The following is a 16,829-nucleotide window of genomic DNA, read 5'->3' on the forward strand; positions in this document are numbered from 1 at the left end:
TCCCCTCGGCTCTGCAGAGCTTTAAAGTGAGCTTCAGCTCATTGTTTAGCTGTCCGGCCTCAACTTCACTGTTTCGGGTCATCACTGCTCTCATGGTGTCACTTTCACTACCTGCTCAGCACCAAATGGCAGACAGACAGTTATCGACTAGCTGGTGACCACAGTGGAGCATTTAGCAGCTAACGAGACAGACATTTCCCTCAGGACTTGGCGGAGACCAAAAACCAAGAGCTAAAAGAGAGTGAATATTGGAGAGGCTAGAAAAGCTCCAAATGAATGATAATGTTGGCTGAATTTGTTTGCTAACAAGCTCACCACATCAACTTGTTTACAACTTTGTTTCTGCTGCCCCCAAGTGGCCAGAAAAGCAAATGCAGCAGCAATTCTCTGCCCTTTTTGATTTAATGTTGAGTTTTAGGGTAAAAATGTATGATTTTCTGATGTTTTGTTTTTGTTAAAGCTGAAATATCTAGCTAGTATCTTTATTAAGACTTGAAGCTTGTGAAAAGTTGGTTCGTAGAATAAGTTTTTCCCACCTTAAACATAAACACAAAATAGTTTTTATAATTGTGATGGGCTATGTGTGAGCCACGTCTGCACTCTACACAGTAAATTACATAAATGTTCAAAATAGTGTTCAGAAAAGTTGTTGGTTAGCGTGACATCACATCTGGGATGGGAGGGGCCAGCATGTGCACCGGCGTCTCTGGATGCATATCAGCAGCCGGCCAACATCGACACACACATCTCAAACGGCAACTAGGGACAAACAAAACGGCAACAAGCCGAAAAGTACCACCTCAGAGTGAGCCGGCATATTTAGAGAGCCTGCCGTCAAGTTGAAACCTGGGAGGTGAGCGAAGGCAGAGCGAGAAGAAAGAGACCGGAAAGGAAGGAGGAAGGTATCCGGATTGCTGCGGGCGTTTGTGCGAGAGACATCCCTGGGCAGGGACGCCTCCAGCAGCATCAGGACCACCAGGATGGAGGGGGAGAATTACGGTTTGTCTTCATCCCACTCTCACATACACTGTTTGGCGTTTAGGGGACGCTTTGAGCCGAGCCCATAACTGCACCATGAGTGTATGTTTTTTTTTAATAGCATTGGTGGGCACAGTGCTCGTGCTCTGCTGAGCCAAGTAATGACAGACAGACTACTAAACATAGATGTTCTTACTGCTGCCAGTCTGACTGATTGGAGGGCTGTTCAGATGACAGCATGACTGACACTGTGCTGCATTTATAATTTTGTAAAGTCATAAAGGGACTCATTTAACATGTTTATGTAACTGAACTGCAAACACAGGAAGGGTTTTTACAAGCCAGCTTAAAAACAGGTGGCCTATAGCTATAAGCTATAAAAAATGATCTGTATGATGAATTATTAAGCATCACACTGCAGCAATGACAGCACTGTGGAAATCCACATATTTACACAGTGAAATATAAAAGTTCCTGTTCTTATGGGAATTGACAAGATACAAACTGATTTATTCATACCATGCTGGGATCTAGTTTGGGGCTCCGTAGATGACACAGTTTCACAAAATACCTTCTTCTAACCCCCCCCCCCCCCCCCCCCCCCGTGATGTCAGGCCACGATGAGCTAGCCGATGGCTCAGTTTAGGCTATGACAGAGGCTTCATCTCAATTATTTAGCAGTTTAGTTTTTCCATGAGCTTAATGCATCTCAAAATAGAACCACCAGCAATGGCCTCATTGCAAGATTTCAACTGATGCTCTGCTAAAAAAAAAAGGGAGGGCTGGTACCCCACATCGCTTTCTGTGAGTCACATATGAGAGATTAAAAAAAGTTATTATCTTATCCAAGTAGAAATCCAGTTTTAGATTATTGTTTTGCACTCATACACATTATCTTGTGTCTTGACTTTTGCTGAAAGCTGTGCAATTTTTACTAATGTCCCCGCCTTTTCATTGGGTTTCTGACCTATCAGACTCAAGGTAGACAGGGTCCAGGAGTGACTCCTGGCAGTCTGGACTGCCCACACAGCATGTTTACTCTGGGCTCCCAAGAAGCATCATCATATTTATTTGCAGCCGTCTTCCCTTGTCAGTGCTCTCCTATTTGCAATTCAGCTGAAGAATCAGTCGGCGATTATGTAATTATGTGCTAAAGTGTGAGGCATAAGAGAAAGCATGCGCTGAAGCTCCCAGCACATTCAAATAACACTCACTGTCCCTGACACCTCCTTAGTCAAATCAGCGGCTCGTGGATCTGAACGAGTAAGTGTACGTCACATCGTCTCCTCTGTCCCTGAGCGCCGTGACTGATCAGCATAATTGAAGTCTGAGAAGGAGAGAGGACAGAAGTAACGCGTCTGCAGTCAAGACTCTCACAGACTTCATTTTATTTTGGTACAGCTGCGTTTGCCCCCTCCTCTATTTCAGTGTTAATGTAGACAAGACCTATGAAACAAAAACTAGTATATTTGTGTCTGAGGATAATCTGTATATTTTATATTCTTGCAGTGACATATGTTGCGTCCCCTTCTAAAAATTGGGTTAGGGTTAGGATTACGGTGTTTCTGCTGTCTGTGATGTTTCAAGGTGCTGGCGCCCTAAACCAGCTATCTTGGGATTCATTGGGTGCTGCTCTGTTTCAAGACTCACTTCAAAAGGCTTTGAGCTGCAGGTTTTCAAAATGTCTTTGTTTCATCTTTTCTTTTTTATCATGCTCTTTTGCCATCTACCTGCACCTGTCAGTGCAGCTCAGTTTCCCTTTGCATAATGAAATTTGTGCACACAAAGGAAACAGTGTGCCGGTTTATAGGCGTGGTGCACTACAGCGGCAAGGTACGTGTGGTTGCTGTGGTTAGGTGTCATCTTTCCTTTGAGTTAGACCCCTCCTCCTTAGCTGAGTGACTGACAGAGTTATAGTTGCTTCTACTGGCCTGTAATATGTTGTTTTTCTACTGTATACTGTCACTCTGCACCCATGTGATACGACAGGTTTACTCCAGCACTAAGCTCCTCTAACGTTCAAAGCGCACTCAGAGGAAAACCGTCAAAGCAGCAGCAGCAAACTCTCAGTGGACTTATGCAGACATATCTTACTCCATACAAAATCAGGACATAAAAAGAAGAGGAAGTTGAAATCTGTCACCTCTTACTCAACCATGTACGAGTCTAGAAATACACTTAATAATTGTCATGAATTAGGCTGATCGGTGAAACCAGATAAAAATAACACCATGCCTTTGTTTTCCATCATTAAATCTACACCAATCACAAAGAGATGTAGATAAAGTGAAGCACACAAAGGCAGGATATTAAAGCTTTGAGACAGCTGAAACAAAAAGTGAGCTATGGGGCGCTGCAGCTTGCTATCAGCAAGATGTTATTTAGCGTGTTCAATCTATATTTAGCCTGATAAGCTTTATTCTGGTGAGCGTTCAGTGGAGTTGTACCTGCAGAGGTGCTTGTTCTGCTCCCACCCAGCCAGTTGTTAGTCACTGGAGGTGATGCTAACATTAGGCCGCTATGTAGGAGTTCCACCAACACAGATCAGCGAGCTCTCTGCAGGTTTTATATCCAACTGGGGAAACTCTTTCATCACACAGAAGACTTGTCTGCCTACCTGAGAGTTCGAAGACAAACATATGACTTTCGGATTTTCATCAGAATCTCCTGGTAGACCGTCTACTGACACTAGATGAATTAAAGCTGAATCTGCAGTGTGCTGTGCTTCACTTGGGGTGTGACAGAAGCTTTTCTGGCCTGTTTAGTGAACTCAGAATAAAGGTGTTGTTCCATGCTGTGTCCACCTGGTGGCATATATGCACAACTGCTCAAGTAAAGTGTTCATTTGTGTCCAGCTCCAGGCCAGGACTACATAGACAGCACTGTGCAGAGGAAATCACATCTCAGCAGCCTCTGTTTCTGCTACATGAAGATGTTTGCCTCATGGATGCACATGCACATTTAATTACGCACATGTGGCTGCACCAAATATTTTTGTAATGTGAAAATGTATTGATTGCTATTTTGCAATTAACACCCTCCACTGGGAAGTAGAGGTTGCAGGATCAGCTGCGGAACAGCAACTATGAAATGTTTGGCTTATACAGGATTACTAGTAATGAGTTGTTTTATAATGATTATGCTGTTATAGTGGGCAGACAGCAACATGTTTGTCCTGCGGTTTCTCTGTTCTATGGCAAGACTGTTGACTATTCACAACTGAGCATGTGTGTGAAGATTTATGTTATGTTTAAATCTAAACCATACAGTTAATTTAACAGTTTAGACAAAGTTTTAGACAACGCTGCAGAGCCGCATGAGCTCTGTGTGACCAAATAAATCTTCCAAAAGATCCAATAGCAGATCTGTTGTACAATTGATCATTGTATATGGGCACTTTGTCACTCAAAACATGTGTGTTACATCCATGTTTACTTGCTCGCAGTCTTCTTCTCCCCTGTTTTTGCTGCAAATCATGCACATTACCACCACCTGTAGATCAGTGGAATAGTGCAAAGCTATTGTCCTTGTGCGCATGCACTACTAGTCTACAAGCGCTACTAGAGGTATATCAAAAAAAAACTCCACAGGGAACCTTTAAGGGCTGTCCAGGCTGTTCCAAGCTGTCAGTGACTGCAGTTGGTACTCTATACTGTGTGTTGCACTTGGCTTAAAATAACCCGCAAGACCTTATGAGGCAATAATAACCATAATGAATTGAAATTTACTGTTATTGCTATGGCTAATTTGCCTTTATGGCTTTCATTAGAGCACTTACAGTTCACTATGTGGACTCAGGCATGGCCACTTGACAGTTCAGTGTAATACACTGACATTATTCCATTTACAGCAATCAACTGATGCCTTTTTTTGACCTTGCTAGCAGAGAGGACCAGGTACTAGGCTGACAAGTGCACTCCACACACCTACTATCTATCTATCTATCTATCTATCTATCTATCTATCTATCTATCTATCTATCTATCTATCTATCTATCTATCATCCACGCACCTGTTTACTTGTTTATACTCTCTGCCGGTGCTCGGCGAGTTGCTGACAACACACTCTTGTTCAGAGAGGTAACGTGGAGCCGAGCAGTGGGAGTGGGTAGGAATATGCATACTGAAAAAGAGAAGTGTGTGTTGTGCTGACTTCACTGTGTGCCATGCTGCGGTTCCTCCCGTGACAGGGGCTGCTCCTCTGGGTGATGTGCAGCTGCAGCATTTTAAAGTGGTCAGGACTGACTTTGCAGTTCACGTAGGGGTCTCTCTGAGGCACTTGGCCCTCTGGCAATGAACTGGGCAATGATTGTTGGATCAGAGGTGATGTCGTAGCCGTGCACACTGTAGAAATGCAGCACGCGTCAGGTGTACCTTGTCGCGTTCTGTTATTGCCACTTGCCCTTAATGGTGATTGACGAAGAAGGCAGAGCTGGAACATTAATTGTTGACTGACACCGAATGTGAGAGGCTGTTGTTGAGGGGCGAGAGACGCTTTGTGTGATTGACAGGCAGGCTAATTCAGAGTGGCAGGCGGAGTGGCATCCGTTCAAGAGTGGAGGTAAACATTTCCGTTTTGTGGAGGAAGTGAAAATCAAAAATGAAATCAATTGTTGCTGATTATGAGCGCATCTGTGGCAGAACCAGACCAGTTTAGTTTGTTGTGTGTGTGTGTGTGTGTGTGTGTGTGTGTGTGTGTAAGAGCGCCATGTGTGTTACGTGGCACCCAGACCAGCAAATGCGATTGTGTCGGGGTGGATAACCTCAATAGGTGTGAAAATAATCTAAACAAAAACAAAACAAATGGCTGACAGTGTTTTGCCCGGGAGCAAATCATTTCTTCTACCCCGTTGCCAAGCAACAATGAAGTCTTGATTTCATGTACAAGGCGTTTGATGCCAAAAATGATGAGTGACTAGAAGCTAAAAGCATCAGTGGGTAGGGATGAAACTCAAACACAGCACAAAAGAGAGCGACGTGCTGCTGATAGTTCGCCGTGATTCTACTGCACAGTAAAACTTTCTCCTTAATTGTAAGTGATTTTCCCTGTGAGGTCGTTTTGTTTCTATATTTTTATTAGGCAAACCTGGTTGCAGCAAAAGTGACAGAAAACAAGAGATCTGTCCTGAAGGTATTAATTAATATATGCTTTAAAATACAACTTGACTTTTCCATTCGTGTGTGCAATGTGTTAGGTCTAAGAATATCTGCTTTATTTAGCATGTAAAGTAGCAAGAGAGTGCAAGTGGGAGAGAGAGAGAGAAAGAGAAAGGGAGAGAGAGAGCAGAGGAGGATAGAGGGAGGCTGAGACACCAGCACAAAAGGGGAACAGGGAGAAAGCAGAAGTGATTTCAGCGTCCTGGCAAGTTGCACATTGTAATCGAGGGGGAAGAGAAAGTAGGCGAGTGTGAGAGATTCATCCCACAGGGGGATTAGGTGGAGCAGAGTGACACAGAGCAGGACCTTTAGTTGAGCTTGAGCTTGAGCCTCTCTATGGACTGAATGGCCGGGAGCTCGGAGTGACTCTCGGCAGCCACAGCAGGGGAGCCCGGCCCTCCGTACCTTCCCTTTCCCTTCATCCCACTCGTTGGCGAGGAGCAACCCTGGACACTCACACAGCCGCTAACGGAGACACACCTTCACACACAGATACACATATTACACACTGACGCTATGGGGACAGTGAGTGAACTTTGCGTGTCCAGCCTTCAGACGTTCTTGTGTCCAGCTGTGAAGCCGACACAACCAGCTCCAGGTAAAGTAAAGTCACATCTGTGGGCCTTTATAATAAGCGCTGTGTTGAAGTGTGATAGCTTTTTTTTTTTGTTGGTCGGTTGTTGGTTTGTGTTGTAGCATTACTGTGGTATTGAACTCCCTGGCTAGAATAGACCATTTTAAGCAGTCATTGTCGTTTTGAATGACTTTCTCATGAGTTTTGGAGCCTTGTAAGAAAACCTGTTGATTGACAGTGTGTGTGTGCTCGTACGTGCATGTGTGACCACTGACACAAACACATGGCTCCACCAGAGATGATTGGACAGTTGAACAGAAATAGAGGGAGCTTCTTTGTGGCTAAGGATCATTAAGCACAACTTAAACCTCTGTGTGCGCACACACACACACACATACACACACACACACTGAGAAAGAGAGCGAGCTAATGTTATTACTTACTGAGCAGATCTAATCTCCAGCAGGTCTCGCACACATCCACCGCCAAACTAATTTGAGCTGGGCTCATGATGACTTTACATCCTTATTCACACACACACACACACACACACACACACACACACACACACACACACATCTATATAGCAGATCCACAAACCGTATGACAACACTGAAACCTCAGGTGAAAACAGCCTCACACAGCGCAACATACTCATCTTTGTCTAAAGGCTAGTGTTTCTGCTGCTACCCTACTCGGCTGTGCATGAGAATGTCTCTTCTTGTTCCTCTTCCTCGTCGATGTGTTCTTCGATAACAGGGATGGCTGTGTTTACCGGAGATCACCTCCTAAACCTGGATAAACAAATCTCGGTGCTTCCCAGTTTAATTACAGATGGAGGAGCAGGCAGAAGTGGAGCTGGCTAAGACGTTGGCCTCTTTAGGAGTGTTTTTTTTTTATACTTACCATCTGTCACCATGTTCCCAGATTTGTCCTTTCACACTGTAGTAATAACGAGATCTGAATTGTGATGGAGCTTGTGTAAATGTGTGTGTGTGTGTGTGTGTGTGTGTGTGTGTGTGTAGTCTGTTGTTAAGTGTTACAGCTGCATTACGCTACACTGCAGGGTGGTGTGCAGGTTTGGGAGTGTTTAAAACACTGTTGACATGACGAAAGCGGCTCGACTGGGCTGTGGTGAATCAGCTGACTGAGTCCGTGGCAAGGGGAAGCGGTGCTGTCTCAGTGATTTCAAAACACCTGAATCAGCACCACGGACCTGCGTGAAAAGAGGGGACTTTATTAGTTTGGGATATTCAAGGGGGAAGTAATCTGGATTGTTCTGGTATCAAGAACGTGGTGACGGCAGAGTTTCACAGTTTGTCAAGCAAGCAAAAATTACTTTTGTATCTTTTATATTTGAGTTGAAGAAAAAGTTCTTGTCAGATATGACACTGGTTTGTCATTTGAATATTCAGCCTCCAGTCCTAGTTGTGGGCTGAAAGCAACGTATTCCCAAAAGGCTTAATTTCAGCTCTCACACGCCTGCAGTGTCCGTTTTTTTTAGCTTGAACTGTAATAAAAAATTTTCATGTGGGGATGGCAGCCATTACATTTCGGACCCCTTGTGGTGGGAAGAGATTGGGCGGTGTTCTGTATGTGTTGGTGTTTCTGTTTTTAATCGTGAATCATGCAAGTGATTCATGTGTGACTCATCTAATGCTTGTCCAGCAAGTTCCCATTGTATCAGCAGCACTATTAAATCACTCCTGAAATATAGCCAAATGCTGTTTGACATGAGCTGTTGGAAGAAAAAAAAAACACAAGTGCAGACATTAGTGACAAGTTTACCAAAGTCTTCATGTATCAGTCTCCTCAGTCAGGATATAAATGAGTTAAGCACATTTACAGTGTTATGCCAGCGCCCTTTTCTGACTGCAAATGTAACTGTGAGTCTAACGTTCACAGTCACTGTGAGCGTAAGTCAACATGCCCAGTTAATCTTGATAGTGGACAGTGTATCGCCTAAAGCAGACGTGATAGTGATTTGGCTGATTAATATCAGCACAGTTACGAGGGCCGTGTGTGCTGTGAGGCAGGTGTGCCCGGGCTTTTCCTTGGTTTTCTGACATGGAAATTACTCGTGTGGGGCTCTAGGGGCAGCTGAGGACAAAGTGATCTCTTTGGGAGCACAAACAAGCCCGTCAGCAGCAGCAGCGAGTGTTCGAGCATATTTGCCAAATCAGCTTGCTGTAACGGAGGGTGCAGTAGTGACTGACACGATCACATTAGTGTCCAACTGTTTGGGATCTTGGAGATCCTGGGCCTCTTTGACAGCTCAAAAAAACAGACTTAATATTGTTTTATCAGCTTGATACTAAATGACTTCCTCATAAATATCACTTGTTTCAGAAGTCTATAAAAAATTACACATTAGATAATCAGACAGCCCAGATGTAAAAATGGTTGAATAGAAGGGATTTTCATACACTCTACGTCTGTGATTTATGTTGAAAGTACTTCTTATGCAGCAATAATCTCCAAAATCCCAAATCAATTCTAATTGGCCATAAACATGCACTCTGTAGCATTACATACTGTACATTTTCTTACGAGCTGAGCACACTTCCAGTAAAGGCTTGTCATGAGATTTTTACTGGAAGCAATTGTGAAACTGTGACAACACTATTGGACAACAATGATCGTAATTGCAAATCAGAAAACGATGAGGCTGCCAGCTGCTTGTCACAGGTTGCATACGAGCTGTAAGCAGTTCTACTAAAGAGGCATTTTCATTTCATTCATTTCAGAGGACTGAAGTGTCCAATATTTCAAATATCTGAAAAGAATCAACCAAATTTTGGTATCAGAAATATGATTTTTCTTCTTCTTCACATCTTGTGATCCCTCAGATTTTCCTTGCATCCCTTTCAGGGGTAGCTACTGGATTATGGGATGCAGACTTCTAACTTGGTATGATGATAAAGTAACGCACAGAATCCTCTGCACATCAATCATAAGGCCTAATTGATCAGTAAGCTCACGTTCACACTTACATGAGAGAAGACCATGATATTAATATCTCATGTGTACTTTGCTTCCTCACCAGATTTAGGTGAGACAGAACTGTACTCCTCTGGTAAAGCACAGTTTGACGTGTTTTGGATGCTGAATGAGACAGACTCTGCCAGTGAGCTGCTTGAAAGAGGAGTGTGTGGGAATCCAAACAGAGGCAGATGAAATCCACACAGCTATGTAAGCCAAAACATGATCTTTCTGGCGGCATTGGGAGGATTTGTTTTTGTCAGAGTTCTTGGTTTTTAATATTGATAAAAATGGGGCATGGTTGCTGGTGAAGTGGGAAATAATGTTTTTCTGTTGTGTCTTTGGCTATCTCTGACATTTATAACACACTGTAAGGCCTGTTGTTGCACTTGTAAATGTGTAGACATGCTGGCCTCCAACTCATCAAGCTTTCATGCCTGCAGACACAATCCATCTATGAACAGCAGGGGGGTTTATTTTCTCATTCCATTGACTTATGCATAATTCATTACAGATGAATAAATGCTTTGTCAGCCTGAAGTCTACTAGGCAGTGATAGTGATCGTCAGGGTGACCATGTCAAATGCAGAAATGTATGCAGTGCAGTAAGCTGTGAGTCTAGCCTGAGGAAGAGTGACTTTGAGACAGGCATGCTCTCAGCTGTCCTACTTCATCAGGAGCTCTCTGCATTTCACACCCTCTTCCTAAAACTGATTTTTAAGGGCACAGCTTCTGACAGCAGTATATCTGTATGTCTATTTGTTTAGGTGTAGTTGAGATCTGCTGTAGGCTGCTGGGACGGAAAAGATTAGAAAGTAAATTAAAGATGTTCAGGGAACATGTTATATAATAAAACAAAGCTGGATGTTTGGAATTGCAAAGTGATTGGCCGCCCACAGAGTATTTCTTCTCTCTCACAACCACATAAGAAAGGTGACACCAGAGCTAGACACATTGTTGATTTATCATATGACTCATGCCAGTAATTAATCGCTCAGGTGTGCACTCCCTCTCACCCGGAAAATTATAGGCTGGATTGATCCAAAGGTCTCATTACCTCTGAATGCAGCTGTAAAACGTTTTCAAAATCAGCCTGTGCAATGAGGCTGAACGTGGAGCAACAAAACTCCAGCTGCAGCTCAAGCCAAAGAATGTCTGCCATGGATGTAGTAATATGGAGTCATCTTTTCTCATTTTTCATGCTCTGTGTTTGCTTGTGTCAAGCAGGTGTGCTGAAACTAACCTATTTCTCAATAAGCCTAGTTTGTAAGTCAGTGAGGCAGAGAAACAAACAGGGGTATCATTGTGTGAAGTGACCAACACCCTGCGGATTACTAACCACTATATGTTAAGACATATGAGGCATTTGTGTTGGTAATTATGTAATAATGATAATGATGTGTGTGTCCAGATATCATGCATGGAACTCAGTTCTAGTAAATTTCCCTTCATGCCCTTTCTTTTTTCTGCAGGTAAAACTGCAATTACTGCAGATGATCAACAGGGGTCACTCTTGGCATCTCTTCTCGTAGAATGGTTAAAGATTAATTTCTCCATCTAATTTAAGCTTTTTACACCTCCGATTTAAACAAAGAGTTTTACTATTGTGACTTCAGGAACTGTCATGGCATTGTTATGGCTGTATAGATAATAACAGCGCCCTGTGGTTTCAGGAGCGACCCTGTTGTGCAGTTATAGTCAACGCCTTGTTTGTGGAGAGTTGGCCACTACATTGTCCCAGGAACACACAGCTGGGAGGGTCCCATTTAATCCCATTAAAGGGTCATTCCACTGATTTCACACATCAGTTTATTTGTATTAAACTGGTGTTGTCTTCCCTGCTTTTGGATGGTGTTTTCTAAAGTTTGACTCCTGATAATGGGTTTGGACTGCACATTTTCAACACCCTCAATTTATAACACAGGCTTTCTGCCTGTGTTATAAATTGAGGTTGTGGACTTTGAAAGACATGGTGCTTTACCAAACATGGGGGACACTATCAAGTTGCATTTTGGGAAGTGTGTTTCTGGAGCTTGGCCCATACTAAGTACTAAATATCAGGATATCTTTGCCTCTGCTGACTATTATTTTCTTGCAAGTTCCCCAACTTTATTGCTGGAATAGCCCATTAAGTGCTGGATCTAGTATGTTTCATCATTAAAAGCCAGAGTTTCCTACCTGATCAGTTCTGTAGATACATTATGAGGGGAACATCATTGACCTGCATGGCAAGTACATAGTATACTACACACGCTGATTTGCTGTTTAAAATCAGACGTTTTGAGTAGATGGTCAGCCTGTAAACAGAGAAAAGGCCTGTTGTTTCGATGGGAGGCACCTTTCAAACATTGCCAGTGCCTCTGTCACTTACAACAACACTGTAATCCAAGGGCTTAACAAAGTACTATTTCATAATATGGCCAAGGCTTGTGAGAGGTTAAAATGTTCCCGGGTGTTAGTGAGCTACTTTCAGCTTATGCAGATTTAGCTGCTTAAAGAGAGTTCCTGCTGGAAAGTTGTCAGAAAAAGGCACTATCTTGATTGTATAATAATAGCACAGATAAAGGACACTTGTTCAATTTATGTTCAAACTGTGTCAGAAAAGTGTTGATGCATATTCTTGTAACCTGACGTTTTAGTTTATGGTGTTGTCGTATTGTATTACCTTAAATTGTTAGTTGTTCCTGTTATTTTCAAACTGAAGCACCCTGAAAATTGAAACTAAAATCTCATAAATCCAAACATAGAGCAGAAGCAAACTTTGTCCTTTTGAGGAATTTCTCCAACTCATTGATAATAATCAGCTGCATCTTTTAACATGCAAGAACAAACCCCTCTTTACACTTCATAATTTAGTGTGACGCTGATTTGACGTTTGCGCTCCATTAACCACATTTATTTGAGCATCGATTCTACATGTCTTCATGTAGATCAGGAAGTTGCAGACAACAATGTGTTGATATCAACTGGTGATCTTTTCATTGAAAGGTCAAACAGCTCTCTGGTTTCACTTGTTCTGGGTTCTTTAGCACAGATTTACAGCAGTGCTCGGGGGAATGGATGAACTCGTAACAATGAATTGAAACTTTGTGTGAACAGAGTTCACTTCACACAGGCTACATTGTCAGTTGTTGAGTTTGGGCAGCACAACTGAGGCATTCATGGGCCACAGCTTGAAGACGAGCCCCTTGAATGAAGTGGCCATTACAGGCAGATGAGGGCCTTTCAAGGGTGGTGATTTTACTCTCTGAGCCAAAGTGGTCTTCAGAAAAGAGGTGAATCCCATGTGTTTGGTCTTGATTACTGTGTTGATGGTTACTCAACACAATTAAAATGCAGCCAGACATACAGCCTTTTGCACATATTTTCTCCGAGTGCATCAGATAACATTGGAGCGCATTGCATTCCTCTTGGCCCTCCTGTGCTCATCAACAGGCAGGGACAGGCTCTGGCCTTTCCTATCTGACAGCAGAACAGTCGAGCAGGTGCTATACAAACAGCAAGCAGATTTATTCACTTTTAACAAGGGGATGGAAAGCTGGGTAGCTCTGCTGTCTGCCCTTACAGTTTTCCCTAAAAAGAAATGTCTCCCTACTAGAACAAAGAGACCTCCATCAAATGCACCTTTGATCACAGGCAGCACAAAATATGAATATACCGTATGAATATGAAAGTGATAAATCAAAAAAGATGAGACTTTTATTTCTGAGCAGATGATGGTATCTGGAAAGTTGCATCAGAGGTAAAATATGTTGCTCTGTCTCACCAGGATTTGGTAGAACCAGCTCTTGTGTACGTGGTTTAAGTTGTGTAATAATGACCGTGTAATGAGAAGCAACTCTTTAGCTGAACCACTGAAACATTCCTTATGATAAAAAGATATATATGTAATTTCAAGTGGGAAAAAAAGTAGAAAACAGTTCAAAATACCATAAAGTGTGGTATGGCCAGTAACAATGAATAGTTCTAGTGAGTGTCTGTACTTATATGCAGAGATATTCCCCATTTGAATATTCAACAGGTGTTTGAGAGTGTTTGTAAGTGGTGGTGTGTATCGTCTCTGCCACAGACAGATGTTGTTGCTATTTTCTAAAGAATGGTTTACATGTGTTTCCGAGGTAAAAGTCTGACTGCAAACACACGTCTGCTCTCTGCGGATGTGGTGAATCAAGCGCAGCAACAAGCGCAAGATCAGCAGCAGTGAACTTCTGGTGTCTGTGTGTGTCAATCACCCTCACCCTGCCCCCACTCAACCCTGTCCCAGCAACAGTTTAGTGTGTGTGTGTGTGTGTGTGTGTGTGTGTGAGAGAGAGAGAGAGAGCAGCGCCCAAGGCAACAGGGTGAAACGCAGGCGGCAGACGCGTCATCTGGCCCATTTGCTGCACCTTCATCCTGAGCAACGTCAATTGGAAAGAGACAGGAGACTGTTACCGGATATGGAGCAGCCCTTCCTTAAAAATAAGAGTCTAAAATTATAATAATATAGGCTAACATTAAATTAACTATTGTAGGAAACCAGTATGTTTATGGTTTATCTTTATTTCCAATTTGCTGAGGAAGCGATTGTTGCTGCAGTGTATTTTCTATAATCTTGCTCTAATGCAATGAAAGAGGAATTCAGGACTATGTAAGTATCTTTTTTGAATCCCTTATTATTAATTAATCCATTATTCAACTCACTTAATATTGAAAGACCTGTTACTTTATAATTTACAATTTGATTATGTGTGCTTCCTGAAATATCTTGATGCAAATAAATAATCTAGCTATCTAACTTGTAGCCTCAGTCAAGTGTGCAAAACAAAAATAAATCAAATTTAAATTTGTTTTGCACACTAATTAATTTGACTGGAGCACGTCTTTTACAGAGAAATCAGTTTATTCCGTTCCTGAGGGTTTTATTGTGAAAGTCATGACCGGAAGCTCTTCGATTTTATTGCGCTTGTCTTGACAGAGACTCGCGCGCAGGAAAGATTAGTTGGTTAAAATCCTCCGTCTCTTCAAACCACTCCCTTGAGCTGTCGACTGAGCCACTCTTCATTACCGAAGAAGCTATTCCCAAGTGTGTCTGTTAACTCGGCAGTAAAACTATAAAAAGCGCAATTTACTTATCGATTCTTGTATCCGGCCGAAGTTTTGACGCTCGGAATCCACTTAAAACTTTTTGAACTCGGACCTGCGAGGCGCAGACAGCATGGTGTTAAAATCGGAAGACGGCGTAGGTGAGTTAAACAGTCAAGGAAAGACATTTTTTTCTTCGTCTAAATGTCGTTTGAATGTCTTCACGGGACTGTGTTTAGTTGAAAACATGTTTATGAGACGTTCAGTCGGCAGTTTAAAACTATGAGGATGTGTTTATGGGTGAATTTCTTTAAGGTAATCTAAATGCGTGTATCGTCTGGCCTTGTTTACAGTCTTTACTCTGCCATTTGTACCATCACTGTTACTAGTTAGTTATAGCTACAATAGTTACTGAGTCAACTTTTGTGCATATGTTTTCTGAAAAGACTAAACTTTACATGCCTCCTCTAAGAATATTAACATATGTTGTCATTTATAGTGTCAAAAGCAGATTTCAAAAATACAAATTAACACGAAGAACTCAAGTTAAAGACACTAAAAAGACCCTATAGGTTAGCTATGCCATTTTAAGTGTGTATTATTAACTGTTTAATATGTGTCAGTCAGCTCAAAGAAACATCTTTATTTGTTTTAACAGTGTGGGGGTTACTTCTTAACCACATGTAAATACTCTCGTAACACCTTTATCACTTGGCCCTTGATGCACAAGCCAGTTTAGCAGCTTTTGCACTATTGAAAACATCCTCGGTGTCATTTATTCAGTGAATGCTGAGCTGTCAGCAGCAACAGGTGTGAGAGCAGACAGTGACTCAGTGTTAGCATGAAATCAACACACTATTAATCATATTACATTTTAGTTTTCTATATCATTGAAAATGTTATATTGGTTAAACTCACTATATTACCCCCACAGACGCCCATTCTAACAGCTGTAATATTGTTTTAAACTGTATTAAAGGATGGTTGTAATTCTTTCACATGCTATTATTTTTTATTATTACCACAGAGTGTTACTATACAGAAATAAATGAGCGTGCAGCCTTTGAAGTCAGACAGACAGCCTTTGTTGCTGAGCATGATGCTTTCATCTCTTTGGCTTGGTTAGCCTGGCAGCATTAATTAGCACCCTTGACTTGCGTCACAATTAATCGTGTTAGAGAACAGTGAATGTCTGACTGCCTGATCCTGTTATATGCTACTGCTCTTTTGTGCTGCTGATGGAGAGCGAGAACTTGCACACTCTTAGCCTCGGCTGAGCCCGGCTGGCACACAGCTGCATTGTTTTTAGAGGGATGAGAGAGGGGGAACAGTCGATTCTCTGAATCCATTTGTCTCTGCCACTTAGAGGTGGGTGGTCTGGGAAGTTAAAGTAGTTGTCACTAATGGTTCCCTAATGAGCGGCACTGAGAGGTCTAATGGGCCCTCCAGAACAACGTACCCTGCCTGGCACTAATGCTCAGTGGTTTGATAATTGTCATCGTCTCCCCTATAATCATATTTTAGCCTTCTTTCGGCATCAGTTGCAGCCCTCCTTTCCACTCAGGCCGGTGTTCCTTCTGCACTCTTACTGCTATAATGCAGTTGGTCAAATGTGTAGTTACTATACAGCACAGTCAGCGGGGTGTTGTTGTAAGTGTTCGGTAGCTCAGCAACACTCAGTAGGCTGCATTGCTGACATTTTTTAGGGCAGTATCACCAGTCGATGAAAGAGGCAGAAAAACAATGGTATACCTCTTTTATTTTAACCACTGCAACCTGTCACAGTAATGTTTGTAGACTAATGATGTAGAAATGTGATCAATAAGTATTTTCATTGTTTATTTTTTGCTTTTGTTTTTTAATTTAATCAAATTACCACTTAGACTACAACATGTCAAAATAATTGCCCATCATGGGTCTTTAGAGCCAAAAGTTTTGTCTTGAGTTTCATTGGCAGCCAAAAAATGTGGTTCACTTTATAACAATGTAATGATGTGATAAAACATCTGAAAAGTTAGTTGATTGTTATGATCAAAATTAACTAGTGGATTAATTATTCTTGTCAAGCTCTAAGCCA

The 16,829-nt window shown here is 42.1% G+C and overlaps 1 protein-coding gene across 5 annotated transcripts in view; it reads left to right on the forward strand.

Annotated features, from left to right (window-relative positions):
• Positions 1–995: 995 nt before the first annotated feature.
• Positions 996–16,829, forward strand: part of cyth1a (cytohesin 1a) — a 39,692-nt gene continuing 23,858 nt past the window's right edge. For 2 of the 5 annotated variants that reach the window (XM_070922614.1, XM_070922613.1), the window contains exon 1: positions 6,713–6,733. Coding sequence is in view for 2 of the 5 variants with exons in the window: in XM_070922615.1 (XP_070778716.1) it covers positions 14,886–14,913 (28 nt within the window). In the remaining 3 variants the exon portion in view is untranslated. Of the gene's footprint in view, positions 1,000–6,712; positions 6,734–14,689; positions 14,914–16,829 lie in introns of those variants that run through there. The other 3 variants (XM_070922615.1, XM_070922616.1, XM_070922618.1) reach the window with 2 other exon arrangements.

Source organism: Enoplosus armatus, chromosome 17 (assembly GCF_043641665.1).
Source record: "Enoplosus armatus isolate fEnoArm2 chromosome 17, fEnoArm2.hap1, whole genome shotgun sequence".
Lineage (NCBI taxonomy): Eukaryota > Metazoa > Chordata > Actinopteri > Centrarchiformes > Enoplosidae > Enoplosus > Enoplosus armatus.